The 25245-nt window shown below is 42.3% G+C and overlaps 1 protein-coding gene across 3 annotated transcripts in view; it reads left to right on the plus strand.

Annotated features, from left to right (window-relative positions):
- Positions 1–21777, plus strand: part of CPNE4 (copine 4) — a 294798-nt gene extending 273021 nt beyond the window's left edge. For 2 of the 3 annotated variants that reach the window (XM_061586421.1, XM_061586422.1), the window contains exons 12-16: positions 3087–3153; positions 5020–5071; positions 6561–6694; positions 8376–8612; positions 21258–21777. In XM_061586421.1, coding sequence (XP_061442405.1) covers positions 3087–3153; positions 5020–5071; positions 6561–6694; positions 8376–8612; positions 21258–21389 — 622 coding nt within the window. In that variant the 3' untranslated portion in view covers positions 21390–21777. The remainder of the gene's footprint in view (positions 1–3086; positions 3154–5019; positions 5072–6560; positions 6695–8375; positions 8613–21257) is intronic. The other variant, XM_061586423.1, reaches the window with a different exon arrangement.
- Positions 21778–25245: the final 3468 nt, after the last annotated feature.

Here is a 25245-nt window from a genome sequence, read left to right on the forward strand (position 1 = left end):
GATTTTAAGGGCTGCCATGCCTAACCATCCAAATACCTAACTTTACTGTCTGTTCACAAAACTACTTCTCACTGTTCTCTAGATCAGGCCCACATATCTATGACCTGCCAAGCCAAACACTGCTTCAAACACTAGATTTGAATGGTAGACCACCAGAGGTCCAATAAATCTGCTTTTTGCTGCCTGCTTGTGAGTGCAAAAATGGATGGGGAGTTGTCAAGCACCTACCAGGCCACAATACATGGGTGGTATGTTGAGTTAGGCTTGGTAGCAACAACCTGTGCTTGCCTGATGTAGATGTAAAAGAAATTCAGGAGTTCTGTAGACACCAGTGATGGTCTCATGTACTTAGGTTACCGAGGTATAATGTCTTCATTTGGAATTTCCCATATGGAACTATGGGTATGAGCCAGGCATACAGGAAGTTCTAACAGAAAACTATATTTCTGGCTATTTATTGTTTGTTTCAAATATATATTTCTAGGATTGGTGAGTAGAGTAAGATTTTGTTGATTCTTTTATTATCCAAGTGCATACATCAAGGTTGTAGTAGTGTACTCAGTTCTATACAAACAGATGCGCGTATAATTGTGGACAGGATTATACCCTGAACTATTCTAATTTATTTCTAATTTTCTTTTTTAAAAAAGAGGTTTCTAAACCCAATTCTGATTCCTCTTTGGCAGAACAGTTTTCAATCCCTCTAAGTTTTTGTTGTTGCTGTTCTGATTTCTTAGTCTCCTGAATATTTTTGCCTAACTCAATTCCTGATTGTTAAACAGGGCTTCCCTACTTCTACCAGCATTTAATCAAAGAGTAGGTAATCAGCAGGCAATCAGCATAACATTAAAGTTGTGTCATTTACTCTATTTTTGACAACCCTTGTTGAAAAAATTTATCACTACCGTGTAAAAGGCACTAACCCTTCTTTCTGAGACTGCTTGTTAACATGGTATAGGACAGGAATACAAAGCACTCCCTTTGTGTGAGCCATGCAGAAAATGCATTGGGTAGGAGCCACTGCATTCTGTTGAGTGAGTAAGAGTAGCAGTAATATAATACTACAATGCCTAGCTTCATGCTGGTGATCTAAAAGAAGAGAGAAAATGGGAACATAGGATGCTACTTATACCAAGACAAATGATTGGTGCACCTAGCCCAGTATTGTTGACAGTTACTGGAAGTGGCTCTCCAGGGTTTCAGACAGAAGTCTCTCTCAGCCCTACCTGGAGATTCCAGGGACTGAACCTGGGATCTTTTGCTGGTTGCCTGCCACTGACAAAACCATATGCTCTACCAGTGAGCTAGGAACCCTCTCCAAAGTTCTTACATCACCTTGTCACTTTCCTTGTTTTTGTCACATCCAGTTTTTGTCTTGTTGAAAGTACTGTGGTTGTAACCCAATGACACTAGTGAGTAAACTGAACAGAATGCAGCTTTCCTCCCTGTAAACATGCTTATTAGGATCAAGCTGCACACCAATCAGTAAAATCATAGAGTAGAAAAATGATCGAACAGGTAACCTTGAGACACATTGGATGAGTATCTAAAAGCACTCGAAAGAGATGCTTATTCCATTAGTAAACTGCCATGGTATTATTAGCATCCATTTCATTTTGTTATTCAGTCATATTACCTCTATGGTAATAAGTCCCACCTCTGCCATATTATTATTTATTTCATTGGTTTGTCTTGAGTGGCGTTCGTTGGCTTTCAGAGCAGTGAAAGAAAGGAAAGGGAACGATCGTTTAGTTATAGGGCTTATCTACATGGAGCATTTTTTCATAGCAAATACACTTATTTTACCATTGTAATAGATTTGCACCATCTGCAATTCCTGCTCAATATTAGCTGCCAATCACTTTTTCCCATTCACACAAGCAGGCACTCCTCTAGGAAAGTTTAGTCTGTCTGTCTGATTGTGGCCCTGCCCTCTAATTATACATTTCCACTCCCTCTGGTTGCTCAGTCTATTCTACCAGTTGCAGTAGGTTCCTTTTAAGAAAACCAGGAAGTGCAAATATCTGTGTTGTTCCTGCCTATGGCTGGTAGGATACAGCTGAAATACAAATCTTTGTTTAAGCAGTGTTATGCTTTTGTGCACAAGTTAGGGGGAAAATAAAAGAAAGGCACCATTTGCAGCAACATAAAAAAGGCCAGCAGGAGAGAAACCAGAAGTTGCTTTTCAGCCCACAGGAAACAAAATGAGAGAAGGGAGGAGAAGATAGTGGGCATAGAGAGGGGAACAATTGACACACTCACCTAAAAGTATTGGAGCAAAGCTTCTGCAAGCACTAGAGAAACAGAGTGGAGATTTTTTCTCTCCCCTTTTCGTATTATGAGTGGATTGGGTTAGTACAGAATTACAGGGGGGAAACTGCATGATAGCTTCTGTTTGCCAGTAATATCATGTGAATAATGCAAATTTAAAGGAGATATGAGTAGCATCACACACACAGTAAACCACCATGTAGATGAGCCCTAGATGAGCCCATAGTCTAGTACCTCCAATAACCAGCAAGGCCCTGGTAGATTCAAGCAATGCAAGGAGAAATATTAAGTACAACATGATAAAATTGAGACAATACTCAAGGGTAGATATTACTTCTTACCTGCTTTATTTGATACTCTTTTGTTAGGCCTATTGTCTTACATGAAAATGGGTGTGTCAAATGACGAGGAGTGATCAGAATGAGGAACCTATAAAATTATTTTAAAAAAGAAAAAGAGGTGGGAATCTAATATCTGTGCTTCAGAATATTTGCTAACTTGGGGAGAAGAATAAAGGGCTAAAGGGACAGGTCTCTTGATTATTTGATTAGCAATGAGCAAATGACATGCTTGATCTTACAAACTTGTGGGAATTGCAAGCACTGCTGCACTCTGGTCCTGTTTGTGGGCTTCCCATGGACATCTGTTTGGCCACTGTGAGAACAGGATGCTGGGCTAGATGGGCCACTGGCCTGATCCACCAAGGCTCTTCTTGTGTCCTCATGTTAAGCCTTCCTTTTGCTGTGAGATACTATCTTGAATAAATGAAATGGGCTTGGTATTACAAAGCATCCTTGTTTTTCTCTTGATTTCAGTGATAAAATGTTCCCAGTCTACGGTTTTGGAGCCAGGATACCTCCGGACTATAAAGTAGGTGTACAGGTGAATCTTCCTCATTCTCTTGATGAATATAGGTTGTTGGAGAGAGAATGTACAAGTTGGAACAGTATGAGGAATGCTGGGGGATGGGGGAAGTAGCAGAACTCAGCAGGAGCAGTGCATGAGTAGCAGAAGCAGTTTTAGAGGTACCCGAAATGCTTGCAGCTCTGAGGCTCTCTGCTCATGCTGTGTCACTGTGTGCATAATTATGAGTCCCAAACCAATGTTATGCCAAATCAGATAGTTTGAAGGCCTCTGGCTCATCACAAAATATTACCATGTTTCAGAGTTCCTGTGCCACTCAATTCCCCCTCCTGTTGTGACAAATGTTATTTTTAGAAAACAGCACTTTTGATATCTAGACTGGGTGTCGGTGTTTCAAAAGGATGCAGTTAATAGCATTGCCAAGAGGAATCTTTTTATGTGAATGCATATGAACTGAAGCAATATGCTTTGTGATTCAAGAATGGGGTATAAGAAGTGTCCAGAAGGTGGCAAATGTGGAGCAGAGGAAGGGTGTTTAGTATAAATTAGAAATATAGAAAAGTAAAAAAAGAAATATGCACATCCATTTGGGGTGTGATTGGACAATTTTAGCTATGTGGCCACTAGACTAGAAAAGCACCTGACTAGTGAACTGTGCTTATAGCAGTGTTCTTGCTGGGCCTGTACATTGACCCAGTTTGGATGGCATGATGAGAATGCGCTGCAGTAAGGCTTGTGCTTGTGCACTCTCCTTTTTACCTCCAGTATGGCTGCAAGGAGGAGTTCAGAAGCTTTTGCTTCTGGCTTAGACTAACCACAGCTCGTCACATTGTCCATGTCCAACAAACTGTGGTTAATTTTAGCTATGAAACTGTGGACCATGAGTTGGGAAGCTGATTTGTTTAAACAAACCATGGTTACCATTAACCATAGTTTAGCCTTTGGATGACATACTAAACTACAGTTAATCAAAATTGGAAATGAATGTTTCTGACCGCCTCACAACAGTACCAGAGAAGGAGAGGGGAGGGGAGAGTGCATGAGCCCAAGGCTCACTGCAACTTGGTCTCATATTGCTTGAGTGAGACATCTGCTTTAGTGTGGCGTGAACTGGACTGGGTGATTGTTCAAGTTGTGTCTGCCAATAAGATTGTTTTGACTTAAAACAATGTAAGCACAGGATGAATTATGCTGTTTGTAGCATTTTCTAAACATAATGACAAAGTAATCCAACATGCACGTAATATGCTCATTGAAATACTTTGTTTGCAGTTACAGGGAAAAAAACATGTTTGTGCTTTTCCTACCATAATGAAATGAACGAGGTATTCAGACAGGCATAGTTTTGAAAAAGCTGGCAAAATAGTCATTTGAATGCTAAATTCAATTCATTTTTCTCTTGATAAGACACGTTGCTGGAAGGATGTATATTTGCATAATACTGTTAAGTGCTTAGTAGTATAGATGAAAACTTTGCCCCAAAACATTTACAGAAATATTAAGCTTGGTCACATACAGTTTAAGCCAAGGTTAAATCACTTCCACGTATACTCACATATGTACACTGGAATGAGCTTGATTGAAACTGGAAACGTAGTTTATGTAATAATAATGTCCATCATTAATTTGGCTGTCTTCTCCAGTCAATAGAAAATAAACGCCAGTCATGCAAGCACTCTCCATTGATGCATGATACAAATCCCACAAGTAAGAGGCAAATAAATAAATACACACACACACAAATAAAGAAAGTGATGCTTTAAAATAACATTTTGTCCAGATAGAGACAGCCTGTCTGATCTCTCCATCAGCTACTGGAAAACATCCAAGTCACTTTTTCTTAACTAAAATGTTACTTAATGTGTTTTGGGGGGTGGTCCACAGGTCTCTCATGATTTTGCAATCAACTTTAATGAAGACAACCCAGAATGTGCAGGTAATCATTTTGTTATGGGAATGAGACTTGTTATGGGGATAACTTGTCTGATGTAGCAATTATAGCATGTATTTGGCTGTACACCAAGTCATTTGTTGTGACTGTTAATTATTAAGTTTTCTGAAAAATAACTGGCCATGCTATGAGAGTGACTGAAGGACAGTTCCAGTTGTTAGATTCCTTTCTGGTGAAGAGAATATAGAAATATCTTCTTACCATCATGATTGGATCTTTGTTTTAGTCTACTAGTTCAGGGATTGCCAATGTGGCTCCCGCGGACACACATGCACCCGCAGAGGTCTCTGGCAGTATCCATGCCCCCCCCCCGAGATTAGGCTAGAAAGAAGCATTCTATGGTAGCCAATAGAATAGGTTGCCGTGTGTGCTTGAGTGCATTGTGCATAAGGTACCTGCAACAGTTTCTCTGGTTTGCAGATTTGTCCACCAGTCCAAAAAGATTGGCAACCTCTGAACTAGTTAGTTAAAGAAAAATAGCATATTGCCTAAAACTCAATTAGCAGAAGAAGTGAGGGGTACTGCATACAGAAGGTTTTGGCTTCAGTGCTTGGCAGCTACACACACAGCTGGGGACAGATCTGTGTCTGAAACCCCAGAGAACCACTACCATTCAGTGTAGTCTTGGGGTGGGCGACCTGTAGCCCTCCAGATTTCAATCAGTTCCAACTAGCATGGTCAGCAGTCAAGGATGATGGGAGCTGGAATCCTATGACATTTGGAGGGCCACAGGTTCCCACCCCTGGGGTAGACAACACTGAGCTGGATGAACCAATGGCCTGATTCAGTATAAGGCAGCTTCCTAATTAGGCATTGTTTTAATTATCGTGAATGTGAGTCTCTCCATCACTAGAGGTTGGATATAAACATTTTAAATTAAAAGATTAATTAAACAAATGGTGGAGAAATATTTCCATAAAACCCTAGATATGTTTTTCAGATATGGGCCTCTAGAAAAGGCATAGTCTATTGCAAACTGCTTTGGTTCACTGCCAGTAAATATTTGACTATAGGCAGCAAGAGAGAAAGAAATTTACCAAGTTATTATCAACGAATAATTAAAGTTTATAGGCCTAAAAGTGTGAACATTCTCTGGTGCCCAGAACTTAAAATCTCTATGGTATATAAACCTAATGCATTTTGTGAAGTGTGTTAATCATACAGGGTGGTTATTATCTGCAAAATGCACAGTTAAATGCTGTTGGCAAGGAGAAAAGCTGGCTCATAAATTATATATTGCATAACATCTAAAAGAGGTCAGGTCAGCAGGGGAGAAACTGCTTTGAACAAACCCTTCAGAGCCACAGCTGCGCAAAATAAATTGGCAGGATAGTGCAAGCGAAATTGTGTGAATCACTCAAAAACTTTATTTGGAGGGAATGATGGGTTCTTACTACTGAATCGTTGCCCCCCAATATATTTTGTTTAATGAATCACTTGAACGCTATTTGGTTTTTTTGCTTTTTTATGTAAGGGATTCAAGGAGTAGTCGAAGCATATCAGAATTGCCTCCCTAAGCTTCAGCTTTATGGGCCTACAAACATTGCTCCCATCATTCAGAAGGTGGCTAAATCAGCATCAGAAGAAACCAACACTAAGGAGGCATCGGTGAGAATCTCAGCAGACGGCAACCTAGAGTAGGCCTCTTTTGCCTTTTGGCATTGGCTGCATCCTCAAAAATGTGGAACACAGATTAGTTACCCATGTTGAACACATTTTAGCAATCAATATTTATTTGCTATACAGGTGATTAAAGAAATAGTAAAGGGATGAGGACCCCCACTCTTTCAATGCATGCTTGGTATGTGCATTCTAGTTGTGGCATTCAGTATAGAGCCAGGACGTGTGGGCACTGAGGGTAGCCATTTCCACTTAATTCAGTGGGCATGAAATAATGTGATCTTATGTATGTAAGACAGAAACAGGATAGATGGGTAGATAGATAGACAGACAGAGGTGTTCATACAACCTCTGCAGCCTCAATCCATCAATAGTCCAGTTTATTTAGTCTACAAAACATAAATCAATCCAGCTAAAGGGCTCCTCCAGATGACCTGTTTATTCAGCGTTCATTCTGATTTGCTCACACAAAGCTTATGTGGTAATGAGACTATGTCTAGTCTTTATTGAGTATTTGCCCTGATTTGTTTATGGGATGGTTATGCAACAATGAGCATTTGTCCTGATTTCCTTGTGGGGTGTTTATATGTCTTCCCATTAGACATGTTCATCTCATCACACTTTTCAGTCAATTTACCTGTCACTTTCGTACCCACAAAAAGCCCTTTAAAAAAAAAAAGTGAATTTGTTGTGCTAGGATGACAAAGCACTTTAGGTTCCATTTTAATTGCACCAACCTACATTTTCAGAATGCACTTCAATGCCTCCTGCAAACTAGTGACAGTCTGGAGGCACCCATAACTATATGGCCACAATTTATTTTATTTATTATTTTTATTTATTTATTAGATTTATGTCTCACCCTTCCTCCCAGTAGGAGCCTGGGGCAGCAATTCCATGCACACTTACTTTGGAGTGAGTCTCACTGAAATCTTTCCCATTTAAATCAATCTCTTTGCTTTCAATGGGACTTAAAGCACAGGGACTTCTTCTTGGAACTTCCCAAGAAATCCTGGGAAGTGTAGTTTGCTAAAGATGCTGGGAACTGTATCTCTGTGATAGGTAAACAACAGTTCTCGAGATTCTTGGGGGGGGGGCGGACCGTGCTTCCGATGTGCTTTAAATGTGTGGTGTGTACACCCAGCCTTAGTCATGACAACCTTTAGTTAGATTGGGGCCACGACCTGTAATTTCTGCCACCTTTACCTCATACAGCAGTCTAAAGTTGTATGCAGGGAAGATAAGTCAGAACTAGTTATACTCCTAGTATCATGCCTTCCTGTAAATCTCCCATGACCACTCAAATTACGTGCTGCTACTTTTAACCTTGTTACTTCCTTCCAGGATTTTTATTTATTATTTGCCTGGGTTTTTTTTTTGTTAGACACTTCCTTGAAGCACACCCAGGAACGTGGAGTGGAAAAAGAGACTGCATGGGTGGTGCATGTCTCTTCCTAAAGGAAGCAAATACTACTACTGTCTAGGAGGCAATAAGGATATATTACTATTGTGTTTAGCACTATTTTTAAATGTTAATTCACACACTCATTAAAAGCACATTAAGAAATAAATAATCCCAAGAAAAAAAATCTCTGAACCATTGATTCAGTCAGTCATATGGTTGCTGAAAATGGACTAGAATGCTGACTTTCCTTTCCAACCCTTCTAGCAATACTTCATCTTGCTTATTCTGACGGATGGTGTCATCACGGACATGGCTGACACGCGCGAGGCCATTGTTCACGCCTCCCATCTCCCCATGTCGGTCATTATCGTTGGAGTAGGAAACGCCGATTTCAGTGACATGCAGATGCTGGATGGGGACGATGGAATCTTGAGATCACCCAAGGGAGAGCCTGTTCTTCGTGACATCGTTCAGTTTGTGCCATTCAGAAACTTCAAACATGTAAGATTAATTTTCACTGTTTTCTTCTGGAAGATGTTATTTCTTAGTCCAGGCGTTCTAATACTGGTGAGCCTCAAACCTTGTTTTCATAATTTAGGGCCAAACGATGCAGATTTTTAAAAATTCAAATTGTGTTAGCTGGCTGTAGGGGAGGGGCTTAATAATCAAAAGTATCAGAGCAGATACAGAAGGGGAATCTATGCCTTTCCTTCTCTGCTGTGATCTTGAGGAAAATATGTCTTCTGAAGCTAGTATTTGCTGTGGGGTGGGGTAGATCCACCATTGGGGGTATCCTCCAATGTGTTTCTTTCATAACACACTTAACTAAGATGAGAAGGTATGAGCAGATGTACTAGTAAAATTTAGGGCAACAGGTCAAGTAACATGTCAAATTAATTGCAAGGCTCTATCTATCTATCTGTCAAAATGTGCATCTATTTAAGAGTCCCACAAATGAAAAAGGGGGATAGTAAATAGACTTTAATGGTACAGTAAAGTACCAGTTTCAGTTTCTACCTAATTGTAAAAGTTTAATGAATCCATAAAGCAAATCATGTTTCATACCAACTGTCTTATTAAATGTGTAACTTGTGAAACAGCTCTTAACAGTGAAAACCTGTGCATATTTACTTAGAAGTAAATCCCACTGTGTTCAGTAGAGAATAATATATAAAAAGTGTGCACAGGACTGCATTTTAAGATTTCTAAGGCTGCAAATCTATACACATTTATCAGGGATTAAGCCCCATTGGACATAGGGCTGCTTTACCAATGCAATCCTATGCATGCCTCTGCGGAGATTGGCACCATCAAGTTCAGTGGGCCTGGGAGTAAGTCCTACTTAATTCAGTGGGACCTTCTTCAGGTAGACAAGAACTGTAGTCACACACACACAAAAATCTCCTGACTATGGCACCATTTGATCAGGGAAGGGAAAACCAGATGGCTGCCTCTTTGCCATAGATATTTTTAAAGGAATGGTATCTTAAAGTTGGTTGGAAGGCACCAAGCCAATTCCAAGATTTCATAATTAATAATCCCATCACTTTTCATTGCCAAGAAACCTTGTTTCAGCAACAAAACAAAACAACTTGCCGCCTTGGGCTCCTACTGGGAGGGCAGGGTATAATAATAATAATAATAATAATAATAATAATAATAATAATAATAATAATAATAATAATAATAATAAAATCATTTCCAAGGTTCTCTGTCATGCCTGGAGTCTAGATTTACTCCACACAAATGTGCATTATTTTAACTTTTTCTGGTATCTCCTCTCCTTTTTTAGGTGTAGTGTATTCTTTCCCTCTTGCAATTCTTCCATTTTAAGGAGAAAACTAACCTTTATGCATCTATGTAGGGATGTGGAGAAATTTGATTTAGGTCACATTTAAAGGTGAAACTACCTAATTCATATTTTTCAAAACAATATGAGAAATATAGCCATCTTTCAAAATTTGCACATCTCCAGATTTTGCAGTGCAGTTCTCCAGCCAAGACCCTCTGTGGCGCAGAGTGGTAAGCAGTGGTAACACAGCCGAAAGCTCTGCTCACGGCCGGAGTTTGATTCCAATGGAAGGAGGAAGTCGAATCTCCGGTAAAAGGGGTCGAGGTCCACTCAGCCTTCCATCTAAGGAAGCGTTTGATAAACGGATGTGAGGCAATAGGGGCGTCAGTGGAAGATACTGAAAGAATGGACGACAGGGTGGACGCATGTCGACGTAATGTGTTGGGTCTAAGTCCCAACATGAGGCCCCTATGAAGATATTGCAGCACTTGTTGTACTGTAGCCTTGGAAGGATCGATGTGTTGGGACTGACACCACCTGGAGAACGCTACCCAAGTATGCTGATATATATGAGTGGTGGATGGTCTTCTCGAGGCCAAAATAATGTCAATAACAGCGTCTGACAGGCCGGCCGATCTCAAATGTCCCCGTTCAAATGCCACGCTGTTAGGTTGAGCCACTTGGGGTCCTGATGCCATACTGGACCTTGTGATAAGAGATCTGGCCTGACTGGGAGTGGCCAGGGATCCGTCACCGACAGTGCCAGGAGATCCGAGAACCACGGTCGACGGGGCCAATATGGTGCTATCAGAACCAGCTGTGCCCTCTCGCGACGTACCTTCCGCAAGGTTTTGGCTAATAGTGGTATTGGAGGGAAGGCGTATAATAGTCCCTCCGGCCATGGCAATGACAGAGCATCCACCGCTTCCGCTGTCGTGTCCAGGTATCGAGTGAAGTACCTGGGTAGCTGGCGATTGCGATTGGAAGCAAAGAAGTCGACTGAGAAGGGGCCGAATCGACACTGGAGAAGATGGAACACAGTCGGATGAAGTTTCCATTCTCCCGGAAAAACTTGTTGTCTGCTGAGCCAGTCTGCTGTGAAATTCCAAATTCCTCTGAGATGTTCTGCTTTGAGGGATTGCAGATGTTGTTCTGCCCAGTCGAATATGATGGAAGCTAGGCTCTGTAGAGGTCTGGACCTGGTGCCTCCCTGTCTGTTTAAATGAGATTTGGCACACGTGTTGTCCGTTCGAATGAGGACATGGTCCAAGTGGAAGAGAGACTGAAAATGAAGCAGAGCTAAGTGGACAGCCTTTAGTTCCAGCCAGTTGATGTTTTGAGTTTGTTCTGCTGTGTCCCAAACTCCCTGAACGAACTGGGAGTTGCAGTGGGCTCCCCAACCCAGGAGACTGGCATCGGTGGTAATGACAGTCCGGTGGGGTTCTCTGAACGGAGTGCCTTGGGTGAGATGTTGTACCCTTGTCCACCAGCGGAAAGACAAGCGCAGTGTGGGACTCAGGGGGATTGCTCGATGGTTTGAGTTGGCAATGTCGTGTTGGAATGGCAACAGGGCCCAATGTAGCTGGCGCGTATGTGCCCGAGCCCATGGCACAATATGGATGGTGGATACCAACATTCCGAGAGCCCTGGCTAGAAGCATGACATCTGCAGAAGATTTGTGCATCAGAGACCTTGCGATGTCTGTGATAGAGGTGATGCGATCTGGGGGCAGGGATACAGTCGCTTGCAGTGTGTCTAACATTGCCCCTAGATGCTGCAGTCGTTGGGTTGGTTGTAGATGGCTTTTGTCGAAGTTGACTAGCCAGCCGTGGGCCTGTAAGATATGGAGCGTGAGTGTTAGATGACGATGAGTAAGCTCCCTAGACCTTGCGCGTATTAGAAGATCATCCAGATAGGGGTAGATATGGACCCCTTGGAGCCTGAGGTAAGCCACTAGGGTAAGTAGCACCTTGGTAAATACTCTTGGGGCAGACGAGAGTCCGAACGGCATTGCTCGATATTGGAAGTGCTGGGAGCCAAAGGCAAAACAAAGGAATTTCCTGCGGGCTATGCAAATAGGGATATGGAGATACGCTTCCTTTAGGTCAATAGAGACAAGGAAGTCACCTTCTTGCAGGCTGTCTGTAATGGAGTGGAGGGATTCCATTTTGAACCTGCGATACTTTACGAAATGGTTAATGAACTTGAGGTTCAAAACCGCCCTCCATGAGAGATCGCGTTTGGGCACAGGAAATAGGAGGGAGTACACCCCTTCCAACCTCTCTGCATTGGGGACTGGCTCTATCGCCTCTATGTCCAAAAGGTGCTGTATCGCAGTCTGCATGATGCACCGCCTGTCTAGTGCCCTGGGACAAGGGGAGGGATGAAAATTGTTTGGAGGTATTGCCCAAAACTCAATTGCATATCCATAACAAAAGAGGTCTCTGATCCATGGGACCTGAGTCAGAGGTAGCCAAAGTTCGGCAAATAGAATCAATCTGCCCCCAACTGGTATTGCCTTAGTATTGTCTGCGTTGGCGAGACCCTCCCCTGTATGAGGACGTTGAGTAGCCTCTGTGGCCCTGGTACTGACCTCTACTGGGGAAACGTCTATTCCAGCCTCCTCTGGTGGAGCGGAAGTCAAATGCTGGGAAGTCGCGGCCTCGTCCCCCGGGCCGGGTTCCCCGAAAGGGCTGAGATGTGCGATATGAAGCGAAACGCCTAAAGGGTCTGCGCTCGACGTTTTTGACGGTGGCCAAGACAGGCTTTCGAGTGTCCTTAGGGTCGACAAGCACTGCCCTTAATGCCTCTTCCCCGAAAAGTAATGAGCCTGCATAAGGTGCTTGTGAAAGATTAACTCTGGCAGTAGAGTCAGCCTGCCAGTGTCAAAGCCAGAGGGTCCGTCTGGCAACGATCTGAGCCGCCAGGGCGCGTGCTGCTAGTTGATTCGCGTCCAAGGTGGCGTCGGCCACGAAAGCAGCTGTTTTACGCAGTTTTAGTAGCGATCTGCGCAGGGAGGCAGGATCTGGATTGTGGTCCTCGATGAAGTCGTCTAACCACATCATCGCTGCCCTGGTGAAAATAGAGACAGATGTGGATGCACGCATGGAAAAGGCGATGGCCTCATGGGTCTTGCGTAAAGCAAAGTCCAGTCTCCGTTCAGTGGCATCCTTTAGATGAGAGTCCCCTTCCCTCGGCAAGAGGGACCTGGAAACTAAACTGGAAATAGGCTCGTCGATGTTAGGGACAGCCAGTCTGGTAGAAAAGTCCGGGGCCAAAGGATAAAGTCTGTCCGCAATGTTATTAAATCGGCATGCCTGTAAGGGGTGGGACCATTCGTCCTTGGCCAGTTTAGCGATGGGGTCTGGGACAGGGAGGAAGTTTTCAGCTGGCGTAGGGGATTTCAAGACCCTGGCCCCTTTTAAAGCGGGAGTGGAAGCTGCAGTTGGAGTGGATTGGAGACCAAGGGCGTTCAAGACTCTGCGCGCCAGGGGCTGGTAATCTGAAGAGTCGAAGAGGCGATAGGAGGTTTCTGGCTCTGGTTCCGAATAGTCACTCCACTCGTCCCCTTGGTCTTGCAGCGCGAATGCGGACTCTGCATCAAAAGAGGCGTCATCAACGAACCTGCCCCTGGTAACGTCAAATGGGTCTGGAGAACCTGATGGGTTTGTCTCACTGTGTACACTTTGAACCCCGCTGTGTTGAGGGATAGCGGGAGGTTGTGAAGATGATTGACTCTGAGTAAAAAAGGACAGCATGCCCTGAAGTTGTGTAATGAACTCGTGGGAAAGCTGTAGTCCCGGAGATGTAGATGGTTGCTCTTGAATAGGCGGAACTGTAGACGGCCCCACAGGTAGTGAAGAAGAGCAAGCTCTGGGTTGGCTGGACGTTGACTGTACAGGAAATCCAGGAAAGTCCTCCTCATCAGAGGAAGCCGCAGGAGAATGAAAGAGTGTAGTTAACTGTGCATGATTTGAGTCCTCTGGCGCTGGAACAGAGACATAGCGGGGCCGCTTGATTGTGCTGTGGCTAAGATGTTTGGTTTTGGCAACCGCTTTAGAGTGCTTATGTTTGACCGCCTTAGGAGGTTTAGGCTTGGTCATCTGGTTTGTCACAGGCTGTTGTTTCGGCTTGGTTGCCTGGGTTGTCTCTGGCTGTTCTGCCATCATATAGATATTAAGGGTAGCTGTACATGGCACACAACTGGGGCAGAATGCACAGACCCGGGCAGGCGCAGTACACGGCACACGACTGGGGCAGGATGCACTGGCAGATGGCAAAGTACACTGCCACGATGGGGCAGAATGTACGCTATGAACAGTCTTAGAACATGCACAGTACACGGCACACGACTGGGGCAGAATGCACTGGCTAATGGTAGGTACACTGTCACGATGGGGCAGAATGTACACTTGAAGGAAAAGGTGATATTGCACAACTTGCACAGTATAGTCCAAATAGCTTTGTATATTTTCAATAGTCTTGCGCACTCACAGGTGGCCTGGTGCACTGTTATGGCAGTATTAGTAAATTTGATGAAAAGTCACATGTGCACAGTAGTTGCAGTGATTGTAGAAAGCCACAGTAACCAGTAGTTGCCAGGGTCAGCCTCAGAAATGGGGTTGGTAAAGGAACCTATGTAGAGGTAAGAATCCTATCTGCAGCACATAAACAGGGAGCAGATCACACAGAGGGAGCTGACAAGAACCTGGGCTCTGCAAACCCCAGCCCATGAGGAAAAAAATCCCCTTTTGTAATACTAGTGGGTTCTCAAAAGGAACGGGAAAAAACGGCCACTAAAATGGCACCCGTAAAAAGAGCGGGAAAATTCAAACAAAATGGTGGATACTTTGCCCAGCAACAAGCGTTGTATGTAGGAAAGGGACCTAAAGGAAAAATTTTTAACTGTAAAAATGGAACCGCCCACGGTAGAAATACAGCCGCGGGACTAAGAAGGTAATCGCGGCTGAAAAAATTAGCCTGGAAAAAGACTTCGTGAAGGAGGCAGGACAGCTAGCGGACTTCCCGAAGCCGAAGAGAATCGGCCAACAGGCAAGCCGCAGCCGCGGGCTGAAGGGACTGACTCCGCGAGGAACCAAGCGCCGCGGATGATTGAGAGAGACAAGGCAGCCCAGACACGAGAAGCCGCTAAAAAGGGGAAGGCAAAGAGCCACAGACACCGGCTCCTGATGGGCGAATGAAGCGCCACCCGTAAAAATGAACGACGAAGGGAGCCGCAGCCGTAGGCTCCCGATCGTCAAGGCACAAGGGGAAATGGCAAAAAGGACCGGAGAAAATAAAGTACAAAAGAAAGCCGCAGCCGCAGGCTCCTAATTGTCAGGGCACAAAAGGAGGATCGGTAGAACAAAAAAGGGGGGGGGCGGAGGCTGCTGCCGCAGCTCCTGGCCCCGCTGAGGAAAGAGACCGCAGCCGCGGTCTCTGTAGTTTGGGAGTAAAAAACACACCCCCGGGAAAACGAGAAATTGACAAGGAAATTGACACACAACACACAAACCGTGGTAAGGGATGAGACAAAGGGAAGGAACGAGACGAAACAACGTACACAAAACTCCACCCTTTATCACACAAAGAGAAAAAACTTATCTAGTCACTAGCTAAAGATCTTGCAGGGACGAAAGGCAAGAATGAACTGGAGAGTGGGAGGGGCCTGACGCCCTAGTCTTGACTTCACATCCGTGGTTGGTAAAATGAGTACCCGGCATATGCTGGAGGGTAAAAAAAGGCTGGGGAAGGAACTGGCAATCCCACCCCATATATACGGTCTGCCTAGTAAACGTCGCAAGACGTCACCCTAAGAGTCAGAAACGACTCGCACTACAAGTGCGGGGACACCTTTACCTTTTTCTGCAGCCAAGTATTGTGTACAAAAAAGCATATACTGGGGTAAAGTGTGTATTAAAATGCATAAGTGAAAATGACCCACAAAATGCATTGTATGAGGGGAAAGTGGTTTGCAAAAATGTGTATATTGGGCCAAATTGCATACAATGATGTGTATATTAGGATACATTTACACTACAATGCTGATGAATTTTCATGCAGACTTTTTTTTTTTTAAATGGCAAACTGATGTGGAAAATGAACTTAAGGTTGGGAAACTGAGAGAAACCAAAATTGACAGATCCTTCCATACGTACAATCTATAGAGATTTCTTTATCAAGTTTCAGTTTAAACTCTACATTTATTAGACAAATACATTCCATATCAACAACCTTACTAGACCACCTATTAAACAGCAGCTTTAACAAGCTACGTCTGGGACCCTTTCATATATCAGTTCTTCTCCTATCACTAGTTACTGTATGCCATTTTTCACTGAACACGCAGTGTATTGTTAAAGCATTGAAAGAGGGGTTATTTGTAAGTTGTTGTTACTAGATCTACCTTCGGTTTATTGAAAATATGCTTCTGGAAAAAACCAGGAAGGCCAGCTGCACCTGCATTTTCACCTTACTTTTACATCATCTCCAAGTTGAAAGGCTGAAATACTGATGCCAATTCGGCAGGACTAAAAATGTTGTATTCCTGCTAATGGGATCGGTGACCTGGTGCCACTTCAAAGGCATTCAGTCAACCTAACAGGCAGTATCAGTTCAAGTTCCTTCCTTGTCCACTATCAGCTGCTTTTATTGGTCTGCTTTTTCTCCTCTTCAAAAAGATTGATATTAATGTTGATATTTCCTTTCAAAATATTGACATTTCCTTCAAAATATTTTGAAAGGAAATACTGATAAATGAAAGAAATATCAATATTTTGAAAGAAAATATCAAGGAAAGGAAAGCAGTTTTGCTGATTCCTCCTCCTTCTCTGCTTCTAAGGGTGGTCAGTTTTCATGTTAGCAAGCAAGCAGTGACTGACTGTTTTCCTTTTGGAGTGGAAAAGAGGAAAGCAGCTTTCAGTGCCTTCCCACCTCCTCTAAGCATCAACGTGGGTGAGACTTGGCTGGATTATTTGAGGGGGGGGTGGCAGAGAGAGAGAGAGATGTACTGCTATGTTGTGCTGTGAGTAAAACCAGTAAAAGAACAATATATTCAAAGGGAAAACGATGTTGAGGGGAAGCCACTGAAGTTCGGAGCAAACAGGATCACGCTGCAAAGATGGAGAATATGCAGACCATTGAAAAATCAGGTGCTAAATCCGAATTCAGCAGAATTCTTTTTCATCCCTGATTCTTACTTACTGAATTACTGAAGTGTGGGTGTATTTAAGTGGTTTTAGGCTAAGCTGCAGTGATGGACAAGGACAGTAGTCTAATAAGATTTAGAATAATAAAACAAGGAAAATGCAAACAATCTTCCCCCTACTCCTGTCTAACTAGAACAGCCTTCCCTAACCTGGTGCCTTTCAGATGTTGTTGCACTTGCATTCTCACCAGCCCCAGCCAGTTTGGCTAATGGACAGGGATTATGCAAGTTGTAGTCCAGCAACATCTGGAGGAGACCAGCTTGGAGAAGGCTGGTATTCAGGAGCTGTTCATTGGCTTCAGAACTCAGTTTGGGCAGCTAGAGTTTTCCTCCCCTTCCACCTCAGCATCTGTGCACTGAATTGACTGCTCCTTATAGATCTGCACTACATTGAGCTCCAGTCTAGCAGGACAAGGCAGCTGCTTGCAAGCTTCTCCAAGCCTCCCATCATTCTACTGAACTGGATAGGAGCTAGACAGTGAATGAGTGGGAGGAGTCATGTCCCTCATTAAGTTCCAGCTGGAAAAGATAGACAGACTCAGAGCTCGTCACCCTCTTGCCAAGCTCTGGCTGGGAATTCAGCTACAGAGAGGTACTGCCAGATAGCACTGGACCTGCAAGCAATGTTCTCTGTCACACACACAGAGTTCCACAGCTCTTAAGCTCACCTTGCCATTTTGGCATTCAGCAACTTTCATCCCAGTAACTGTCACTTTTATCATCATGAAGAATTTGCATATTAAAGACCACTAGATTTCTAGGCTATAATGTTAATTCTATTAAATCAAAAGGAAGTTCAGTGGGATTTACTTCTGCATTTGTTTAGAGCTGAAGTGTGAGTTTGCATACATATGAATAAAATAAAGAAGCAAATCTAATGTTTGTCAAGCACAGTTGACTCATCAGGTATTGAACTTTCAACTGTAAATTGGAATAATTTAAAAAATAAATAAATGAAATGCATAACTAAAGACTACAACTCTATACACACTTACCTGGCTGGGAGTAAGTTCCAATAACTCAGTGGGGCTTATTTCTGAGTAGACACACACAGGATTTTGCTATAAATCTTAATCTTGCTTATTCTGTGTTCAGTGAATTTTATGTGAGCATATATGTGTTTTCTTCCTTAAGTGTTTGTTCTATTAACAGGACTTCCATAAGCTTATACAAGAATTCAGGTCCTAATATAATGTATCCATCTTGGATTCTACATGTGTTCTATTAAATGAAATAGAGATGACATATTAATTAATTAATTAATTCATTATTAGATTTATATTGCTCCCTTCCTCCCAGCAGGAGTCTAGGGCGGCAAACAAAAGCAGTAAAAACACATTAAAACGTCATAAAACAGACTTTAAAATATATTATAACAAAACATCTTTAAAAACATCTTTTTTTAAAAAAAAAAGCTTTAAAAACATCCCTTTTTAAAAAAAGCTTTAAAAACATACTAAAAAGCAATTCCAACACAGATGCAGACTGGGAAAAGGTCTTTACCGAAAAGGCTTGTTGAAAGAGAAAGATCTTTAATAGGTGCCGAAAAGATAACAGAGATGGCGCCTGTCTAATATTTAAGGGGAGGGAATTCCAAAGGGTCGGTGCCACTACACTAAAGATACACTTCCTATATTGTGTGGAACGTACCTCCTGATAAGATGGTATCTGCGGAGGCTCTCATCTGCAGAGCGTACTGATTGACTGGGTATATCAGGGTAAGCTGATCTTTCAGGTATCCTGGTCCCAAGCTGTAAGGGCTTTGTGCACCAAAACGAGAACCTTGAACTTTGCGCAAAAGCTAATAGGTAGCCAGTACAATTCTTTCAGCAGCGGGGTGACATGTTGGTGATATCCTACCCCAGTGAGCGTTCTCGCTACCGCATTTTGCACCAGCTGCAGGTTCCAGGCTAACCCCAAGGGCAGCCTCACATAGAGAGCATTACAGTAATCCAGCCTGGAGGTTACTAGTGCATGGACAACAGTGGTCAGGCTATCCCAGTCCAAAAACGGCCGCAGCTGTCTTACCAGCCAAAGCTAGTAAAAGGCACTCCTAGCCACGGAGGTCACCTAGGCCTCTAGCAACAAAGCGACTTTCCAGTGATACTGAAATATAGAAAGAGTGTGTTATGAATGGTTAAGCTCTTTTGACTTCAGTAGAACTAAAGTGTGCATAACTATGAGCCTGGAGGTTCCTGTATTGTGTTGAGGTTTTGTAGAAAAGGGGTGGCTAATCCCTAGGATGGGGACCTTATCTGACCCCCCCAAGCATTTCTTCCCCATTCTACCCAAGATCCATCTGATCTTGCTGGCAGCAGTGGCAAAAAGAAAGCAAATGTAAAGGAGAAACAGCACTGGGTGGAACCAAGTGCCCTGGGAATGCCACTCAACCCCTCTCTGGTTATCAGATCCATCATTTGATGAGTAGAGAGGGGTCAATACACCCTCCCCCACAATGGATCTGCACTGGCCAAGAAAGCATTGGATTAGAGCTGAAGGTAGACATTGTGGCTGATGCTGAAGATAGCAGAGTTGCATCTCTCCATCCTCCTCCCTCCCGATTCAGGAATACAAAACATGTAATGTAGTGCCATTGTTTTGAGAGTTTCTCTCCATCCGCAAGCAAAGTCAGTGGCATAGAGTTGGGATGGGAAAATTCTTATGACATTATGTCATGCATTTTGCATTTATAAAGGGAAGAAAGTTGGAAAAGAAATGACACAGGTCCAGCCTCTCTTGAGTTTTCTATCACATACTAATAGTATCCATACATGGCACAAATAAAGACGGAAGCTCAAAGGTGATTTACAATGCAACATGTAAAGAGCAAGATGATTCAGTGTCCATTCACACATGACGCAGAGCAAACCAGGGTCCGTCACTGAGCCAATCTTGACCCCTTTCCAAGTGTATCTATCAGCCTTTATCATGCCTATTTGTATTAGACAGGCATCTTCGTTGTATTGTTTTCAAAGCCTGCTTAAAACCATTTTTGTTTAGGCACACCTAACCACACAGTTAATTTGTTTTTAAAACTGTGGAGTTTACCTATATTATGATCATTTTATTGTCTGCTGTTTTTAAAGTTTGTTTTTATTGTTATTCTTTTAATGTTTATTATATACTATTATGTAAATAGCTTAGAGATTTTGTTTTTAATTAAGCAGTTTAATAAATCTTGCTAAATAAATGAAATGTTTTAAGGGTAAACACCCAATCAATTATTTTTTGGGGGTGGGTAAAAAAATGAGGTTCTGGTACTCATACCTTGATGAAGGTATTGTAGGTGCCCGCACAAAATGACTGCCATGAGCAACAAAAAAAGATGTGACAGTGCTCCATACCGGGTGAGTACCATCACAAAGAAAGTACTGCACCCAATAATGTAACGTGCAAAGCAGTCTTCACTATCCCAGGATCTATGTAAAATCTGAGAATTGTGAACATAAGAGAGAACTTCATTCTGACATTAATACTAAATGGCAACGCTAAAAAAAAAAAAGATTCCTATTGTGAAAATGTAAATTTAATGGCTAAGGATTTGGATAATGTATAAAAATTGTTACAAAAACCAAAGCAGCAGTTAAGACTGATTTAATGCATCAGTACTGAACAGTCTGCTAGCATGAAGATTTCTACAACAAGTAAACCACAAAAACACAATAATCCGAATATGATGTATTTAAAAAGTGTTATCAAATGCATGCATATAGATAACAGAATACTAGATAATGGTAGACTACAGAAGGTATATGATGGTTCACCTGAAGCACGTTACTCATTTATACCAGAGAAAAAGAAGCTAGCAGGAACAATCTGGAAAACAGAAGCATGGAATAGAGTGGTGAAAAGCAAATGATAAGATTCAGGCCTTCAAACATGTCGCTTACCTATGTCAGAGGGCTTGATGTTATTGCAGAGAAGTTACCCATATGCAAAAAAAAAACCCACTCTGGGCAGCCTTGTCAAAGCCTGGTATTTGCAGTATTAAGCATATACCCACAGATGCTTGGCTAGACTGAGGTGGAATAACCTGCACCTTAAAGGCCAACACTGTTGTGCTCATCACATTCCTGTTGGTTATGGAAAAAAATGGCACCTTTTGCATAGAAGTGAGTTAACTGTTACTTTCTACCATTTCCTGCAGGCATCTCCAGCTGCTTTAGCAAAAAGTGTTTTGGCTGAAGTTCCAAATCAAGTGGTGGACTATTACAATGGGAAAGCGATTAAACCAAAATGTATGTCAGAGTATGAGTCTTCCAGGACACTAGCTCCATGAACTTTCCTGGACACTTTTACAGAGTTCAGAATGCTACTACTTACAATTACTGTACTTAAATGAAAATAGCACGTTTTGGTGATTTTTAACTCAAATAATTTTTTTTGCATGTGTAGCCTAAAGGCTTGCAGGTAAAGGTTAAGCAATTGTATTGTTGAAGACTTTTTATGAAAACAAAACATTATAACTCTTTACATTACAGCATGTAGCCTTGAAAATGAAAAGTTATCTGTATCTGTTTTTTATACAGGTTTGTTGAAATTTTGCTAAATTTCTTATTATCTTTACACTGTAAAGCATTTTGAAACATTTATTGGAAGTTGATAGACAAAACGTCTTTGGGTTTATCTGCTATGAAATGAAAAAGATTTTTCAAATGGCAGATGCATGGACTGTATTTTGCATGTTCCAAAATAAAAACAACAGTTTTGCAGTTGTGTTTATTTCTTGCCACAAAGCTGCCTGCTCAAAAAGAATCTCATCAACATTTCCATTCTTCAAATAATAACAATAAAAAAATCACTCCAAACCGATTACACTCCCAAAGCATGAAACTAAGATTTATATAAGAAGCATGAAAACAGCTTATAAAAGATGTGGCCAAACATAGCCAATATTATGGAAATTTTCAGACTGTGTAGAAAAAGTCCATGGGATGTGCATAGTTTCTGTAACAGCAGGACACTGTAGCTGCTGCAGTACGTCTTAATGCACAGGTACTGGCCAACAGGCTTATGTGTCATATTATGTTAACAAACATAGGATGTGAGCATACTAGTCGCCTTCAGCAAAATGTTTCCATTGGCCACAACTGGTTTACTGGCCAGTTGCAAAATCTGTTTGAAGCTGAATTTTTTTTAAAAAAGTGGACTTGAGCTGGTCCCACCAGGTCTTACAGTAAAAGGGGGCAGGGTTTGACTAGCATTGTGTGCCCCCATTTTCAGAAAAGAGAAGTGGAGATGCACTGGAACCAGCAGAACAGTAAGTGTGTCTCTACCCATAGTCATAGCTAGCTGTTACAGGACTTTGGTGGACAATATTGTGGACACATCTGATCATGTTTGTAATACTAACCTTTTGTTTGTTCCTTTAATTTCATTCATAATGGCAAATTTTGTGTGGATACTCCGAGACCTATCCTGCATGGCTTTGTTTGACACAGCAGGTCAATGAAAGACTTATTCTTACACAACTGCTTCCTTCCTTCAAGGCCTGTTGTTCTGAAGGACCAAAACTAGAAAGAGGGTTGAACCACACAGTGGGTGAGAAAAACTACAAAAGGGCAAAACCAGATGGCTTTAAAATTTCCCAGAAGAGTGAGGGAGAGAGTGTGCGTTTAGTTTAGTCATCCTTGGGACAATTAAATAATCTTCAAGTGTTGTTGCAAAGAGAGTTTGAGTCCAACCAAATTTTGAAAGGGCAGGGTTTTTTTCTATTATATAGCTGATGCAGAAACAAGTGTAGTTAGCTTTAAACCTCCTCTTTGCAACAACTAGTGAAGACTTCCTAATTTCCGTTGAGGAAGAATGCAGATGTTCAAAACATGTGGATCCACTGAAAATCTGGAAAGCCATTTGTCTGACATACCAAGGCCCATGCTTCATTTAATTACAAACTCAGTCCTACAAACTTGCTACTCTGTGCCATCTTCTAGATGGTGTGTGATTTAACTGTGTTGCACAAAGATGGTTTGAAGGGTACAGTAAGGCAGGAATTACCCACTCTGGCAAAGTGTGGTGAGTATTGTCAGAGGATTGCTGTGCTTTTAACTTAGACTTAGCCACAATCACAAACACACTTATTGGAATTAAGCACTACTGAAATCAATTGGACTTAAAATGTTTATAGCATTGGGTTCTTGTGACAAATAGTCTCAAGCACAATCTGTGACACAGGACCAGCTGCCAGATGCCATTTGTTACATACTCCAGAGTAATTTATTTATTTATTTATGATATTTATTAGTTGCTTTTTTTCCAAAATGCCACCACTATGTACATAATTCACTATCTATAGCCTGGACAATTCAGACCTACGTTTCCACTTCTGGAAAAGAGAAGGGCTTTTTACAGGGCTTCCTTCAAACGCCATTAGTGTGTGCACCAAATTGTCTAGGGTGGGTGAAACCAGTCCAGGCTACGCAAAAAAAATTAATCACCTCCAGAGTTTCAATTCAGCACATTTATTTGAGAACCAAGCAAAAAGAAATGCAGGAATGGCCAGTTGCTTTTAAAAGAGCATTAAAAAATAGAATTAGATAGCTACCCTTTACTTGTCAAGAAAGGTAACATATCGTAACTCACATATCCAAGTGCATTAAAAATACAGGAAGGTAGCTACTTGATAGGGATGCTAACATATAGTAACTCACATTTTCAAACAGCTAGCAGGGAAGGGGCAAAGACCACCTGGATCCCATGGGCAGACAGAGCTGAGTCTTGACTCTTAGCCAACAGCACAATGACAAGGGGAATTTCATAATGAAAGGTATTTCTGTGGAGGGTGGGAAACTTCCCAAGAGGATGTATGTATTCAAAGGCTCCAATCAGATAGCCTGAAGTGGAGCACCGAATCTTCCTCCCTGTCCCCGTGCCCAGATATTTTGTGTAATGCAGATTTTGGTGCTTACAGATGTCTGGGCTAGGGATAGGGGAGAAATTCAATTCAGTTCGCATTTAAAGTTGAATCTATCAAATTTGCACTTTCCAAAACAACATAAGAACCAAAACACAGCCATCCTTTGAAATTCACACTTATCCAAATTTTGCATGGCAGTTCTCCCACCAAGCACGTTTACAAAAATGCATACATTAGGGGAAAGTGTGCACAAAATGAATATAGGAGTGAAAAATAACATTCAAAAATGCGTAATATTGGGATTTATTGCTTACAAAAATGTGTGCATTAGTCAAAACTGCATACAAAATGTATTAGGAGAAAGTCACAAAATGCTAAAGGATTTTCATGAGGATTTTTAAAAAAAGAATTGCTGCAGAAATGTGGAGAACTGAATTTAAGATGAGAAACTGAGAGAACCGAAATTGACAGATCATTCTGTTCCTTGTCTGGGCACAGGGCCGGCACAAGACATTGCATTACCCAAGCTAAGGTGAACTGCCCCACCCCTCCTCTGCCACTGCCCAACCCCTTCCTTTCAGTAAATTCTTCTTTCCCTTCCTTTTAATGTTTGGCCACTGCTAATATGGCAGTGGCACGCTTCCCCCTCCTCTCCGCCTTGCTCTGAGGAAGGAAAGGGAGGTCCTTCCATAGAATGAGGCACTTTGGGATTGATGGCCAAAGAAAGTGGCCGTACCACTGCTACCACTTTACTGGGGTGGCTAGATATTCTATTTAAAAATTGCTTAAAAGTTTAAAAGACCCCTGTCCCTTCCTCAGAGCAAGGCAGAGGTGAGGGGGAGATGCACACTAGTATTTTGCAGTGGCAAAACATTAAAAGTAAGAAACATTAAAAGGCAGGAGGTAGAGCAAGCAAGTCGCGGACCACTGCCCTCAGTCCTTGCGGCCTGAGGCAATTGCATCATTTAGTTTAATGAGTGGGCCAGACTTGTCTGGGAAAACCTAGGCATGTCTTTGTCCAGAGAGACGTTATGGAAGTGAGTGGGGAGGTTGCCTTTTTGTCAGAGCTCTTAAAGCAGTTTTAGATAGATCTGCATATAAGTTAAGCTGCTGCTTCAGGATAAATAATTGCTCCAGGGGAGTTAGTCTCTTAGCATGTTTCCAGCCTACAGCTGCAACATTTATTTATTATTTCATTTCCATTCCACCTTCCCTCCAACGATCTCAAGGTAGTGTATGTCAGACCCCTACTCTGGGTCTGGTCTCATAATGGATCTCT

This window comes from Rhineura floridana, chromosome 10 (assembly GCF_030035675.1).
Source record: "Rhineura floridana isolate rRhiFlo1 chromosome 10, rRhiFlo1.hap2, whole genome shotgun sequence".
NCBI lineage: Eukaryota > Metazoa > Chordata > Lepidosauria > Squamata > Rhineuridae > Rhineura > Rhineura floridana.